The sequence below is a fragment of the Populus nigra genome, chromosome 9 (assembly GCF_951802175.1).
Source record: "Populus nigra chromosome 9, ddPopNigr1.1, whole genome shotgun sequence".
Classification (NCBI taxonomy): Eukaryota; Viridiplantae; Streptophyta; class Magnoliopsida; order Malpighiales; family Salicaceae; genus Populus; species Populus nigra.
In genome coordinates, this window is record NC_084860.1 from 14818496 (window position 1) to 14822425 (window position 3930).

The window sequence follows — 3930 nt, forward strand, 5'->3', positions numbered from 1 at the left end:
AGAATTAAGACTACTAATGAGATATTTAGCTATACGTGTAATGTAAGGTATCGTTAAAAAACTATTTTAATATAAAAATTTAAGCTATTAAGTAAAGTTACAAGATATAATTTATATTAATTTTTAATATGTTCTTAAAATGAAAGTTATTTGAACTTGAAATTTACCTAGAATTATTCTATTTTGTATTTAATTTTTATCAAATAAATAAAAATTATAAGATTGGAACTCGTGATTACTTAGTTATCAAAATTCTAATATTATATTTAAAAATTATCTTAACCTAATAAATTATTAAATAAAATTATAAAATATAATATATATTATTTTTTATTGAGCAAAAAGCCGAAGGAAAGGCTAGCACTTTATTTGACCCAGAAAAGCATGGGAACTCTACTCTTTTGCGTGCAGGCATACACAGGGATGGTAAATGATCCAAAGGGAAATAGCTTGTATTTACAACAATACCCTCACTTGTACTAAATGTTTACTTCTCGATCCCAAGAATTGAAAACAAAACCAGAGCACCTTCACGCCTCTTCCCTCTATATATACACACTTCCACTCCTTTTTTTCCCACACAACCACAACACACTTTCTCTCTACAATACACATCTTTTCCGACTCTTGTGTTTTTTCTCTCTCAAGCACACATAGCACGCATCCACACACTTACTTTTGAGGTATATCTCTTTCAAAGATTCAAAAATCATGCCTGAGGCACCAAAAAACACTTTGAAACCCTCTGATTACAACCTTGCTGAGAAGAACAAGAAATCCCTTCAGTTCATTGAAGATGTGACCTCAAACGCTGATGAGGCCCAGAAGAAGGTTCTTGAAGAAATTCTTTCTCGCAATGCTCATGTTGAGTATTTGCAAAGGCATGGTCTTAATGGCCAAACTAACCGTGAGACTTTCAAGAAAGTCATGCCCGTGATTAATTATGAGGATATCCAGCCTGATATCAACCGTATTGCCAACGGTGACGCCTCACCAATTCTCTGCTCAAAGCCCATTTCAGAGTTTTTGACGAGGTGGGTGTGTGCAAGTTTTGGCTTTTTAGTACCTTGTGTAGTTATTCAAGGCTCTCTTTTTTTTTTCTTAATGTTTGGCTTAGTGGGCCGTTCAAATCTGTAATTCTTTCTTTCCGGTAATTTGTAGCAGACTCGTATTCAATTTTTTGCTGGTTTGGCTAAATTGGCATGGTTTTGATTTGCAGCTCTGGGACCTCAGGAGGGGAGAGAAAGTTGATGCCAACAATTGTAGAGGAGCTGGGGAGGAGATCACTGTTATATAGCCTGTTGATGCCTGTTATGAGTCAGTTTGTTCCTGACCTTGAAAAAGGCAAAGGAATGTACTTTTTGTTCATAAAATCTGAGGCTAAGACACCTGGTGGACTTGTGGCTAGGCCAGTTCTCACTAGTTACTACAAAAGCACCCATTTCAAGGACAGGCCTTATGACCCTTACACTAATTACACAAGCCCAAATGAAACCATTCTTTGCCCTGACTCTTACCAATCCATGTATTCCCAAATGCTTTGTGGCCTTTGCCAGCACAAAGAAGTCCTCCGTGTTGGGGCTGTTTTCGCCTCTGGTTTTATTCGAGCAATCCGTTTCTTGGAAAAATATTGGAAGTTTCTTGTGAATGACATTAGAACTGGCATAATTGACCCCCAAATCACGGATCCTTCGATACGTGAAGCAGTCATGAAAATACTTAAACCTGATGCAAAACTTGCCGATTTTATTGAGGCTGAATGCAGCAAAGAATCCTGGCAAGGAATCATAACAAGGTTGTGGCCAAACACTAAGTATGTAGATGTTATTGTGACAGGCACCATGTCACAATATATTCCAACTCTTGATTACTACAGCAATGGGCTGCCTTTAGTCTGCACCATGTATGCGTCCTCTGAGTGCTACTTTGGTGTCAATCTTAATCCTATTTGCAAGCCAAGTGAAGTGTCTTACACCCTCATTCCCACCATGGCCTACTTTGAGTTCTTACCTGTTAATAGAAATAATGGGGTCATTAACTCAGTTTCCAGGCCTAAATTACTTAAGGAGAAGGAGCAACAAGAACTGGTTGATCTTGTGGATGTCAAGCTTGACCAAGAATATGAGCTTGTAGTCACAACCTATGCAGGTAATTAAATTTATCTAAAATTAATGCTCACCCTTTTTCTTTTCTCTTGATGTATTACATAGTTTGTCTTACATACATAAAATAAAATAAAAAACTCTTGTTGCAGGTCTTTATCGCTATAGGGTTGGTGATGTGCTAAGAGTGGTAGGGTTCAAGAACAAGGCACCCCAGTTCAGCTTCATATGCCGGAAAAATGTAGTCTTGAGCATTGATTCAGACAAGACCGATGAGGTTGAACTACAAAGTGCAGTTAAGAATGCTGTGAACCATTTGATCCCATTTGATGCAACACTAGCTGAGTACACTAGCTACGCAGATACCACTACCATTCCAGGCCACTATGTGTTATTTTGGGAGCTTAGCCTCAATGGGTCAACTCCTATTCCTCCCTCGGTCTTTGAGGATTGTTGCTTGACCATTGAAGAGTCACTCAATAGTGTATATCGCCAAGGACGTGTGTCTGATAAGTCAATTGGGCCACTTGAGATCAAGATTGTTGAGCCAGGGACTTTTGATAAGCTTATGGACTATGCCATTAGCTTGGGGGCATCAATCAACCAATACAAGACCCCTAGGTGTGTGAAATTTGCACCAATTGTTGAGCTCTTGAACTCGAGGGCTGTGTCTTGTTACTTCAGTCCAAAGTGTCCCAAATGGGTCCCTGGTCACAAGCAATGGAACAAGAATTGAAGGGTGTGGAAATTAAGACCCTTTGTCTCTGATCCCAACTGCTGTTTAATTTTAAAGCCATTTCAGGGCTAATGTTAAGGACCCATTTTAGGTTAACCCGTATCTTAATGTTTTTCTCCCTTTCTTTTCTTCTCCTTTGTACTCTCTTGAATTTTTTTTAGCCGTTGTTTAATATGCGCATTAGGGACTTTCAGATTAGCAATGTACAAAAACACCTCCTGTTCCAAGGAAAGTTTCCACTTCCCCCCTTCCTTTACTTAATTTAGCTGTTCTTTTCCATTTTATATATGCGAAATTGATTCTTAATTCGAGCAAGGAATCCTGCCCTCTTAAACCTCACAGGGCATGTACTAAAACGGCAAACAAGAAATCCACCCACTTGGAATGAAGTTGAAGCAGTCCTATCTTTATCTACTATTTTTACGATAAAGCATGCCAGCTTTTGCTACAGTGATTGAGTTAGTCCAAGAGGATGCTGTCCTTGTAGCATTTATGCCAACTTTTTTTCAAAGCGACTGGCACAACAACTAGGGCACTTCTCCTCTTCGCTGACTTCTCAGTTAACGGTACTCCAAGTAGCCATTTGTACTCTGGAACAAACAACATCAGTTAAAAAGAAGATCACCATTTCAGGGATCGATCTCAAGTAGGTGAACTCGACACTTAAGTTTGAAAAACAACTTCATTAGCCGAACCTAGACTCTCCTGTCACTATCGTGAGAGCTAACTGAGAAGTCAAATTCAAGCCAGTAATTTTTATCCAAAATATAAAACAAGTCAATTAATCATGAGATGTTCTAATGTTATACTCCATCATTTAAAAATTGGAACTTCTTTCGAAGGAGGTGTGACTTTTGCGTGGAAGGTTTAAAATCCTACCAAATATCAAACAATAATATTATGTTGAATATCCTGTTTATTTTGAAAAAGACATAGAAACTAAAACCATTCAGAAGGAAGGGAGTGTAAATATCAGTTGAGTTCTAAGGTCAATGAAAACTACATTCACTCCATAATTAATCACTAAAATAATGTGATCGATTCTCTTACCAGCCCATCAAATTATTTTAACTTTGGCATAAAAGATTCCCC

The 3930-nt window shown here is 38.0% G+C and overlaps 1 protein-coding gene across 1 annotated transcript; it reads left to right on the forward strand.

Annotated features, from left to right (window-relative positions):
* The first annotated feature begins 590 nt into the window (after positions 1 to 590).
* Positions 591 to 3122, forward strand: LOC133703151 (indole-3-acetic acid-amido synthetase GH3.6-like). Its single transcript, XM_062127593.1, has 3 exons — positions 591 to 1034; positions 1220 to 2148; positions 2255 to 3122. Exons 1-3 carry the CDS (start codon positions 712 to 714, stop codon positions 2836 to 2838), a joined length of 1836 nt encoding a protein of 611 aa, XP_061983577.1. The 5' UTR covers positions 591 to 711; the 3' UTR covers positions 2839 to 3122.
* Positions 3123 to 3930: the final 808 nt, after the last annotated feature.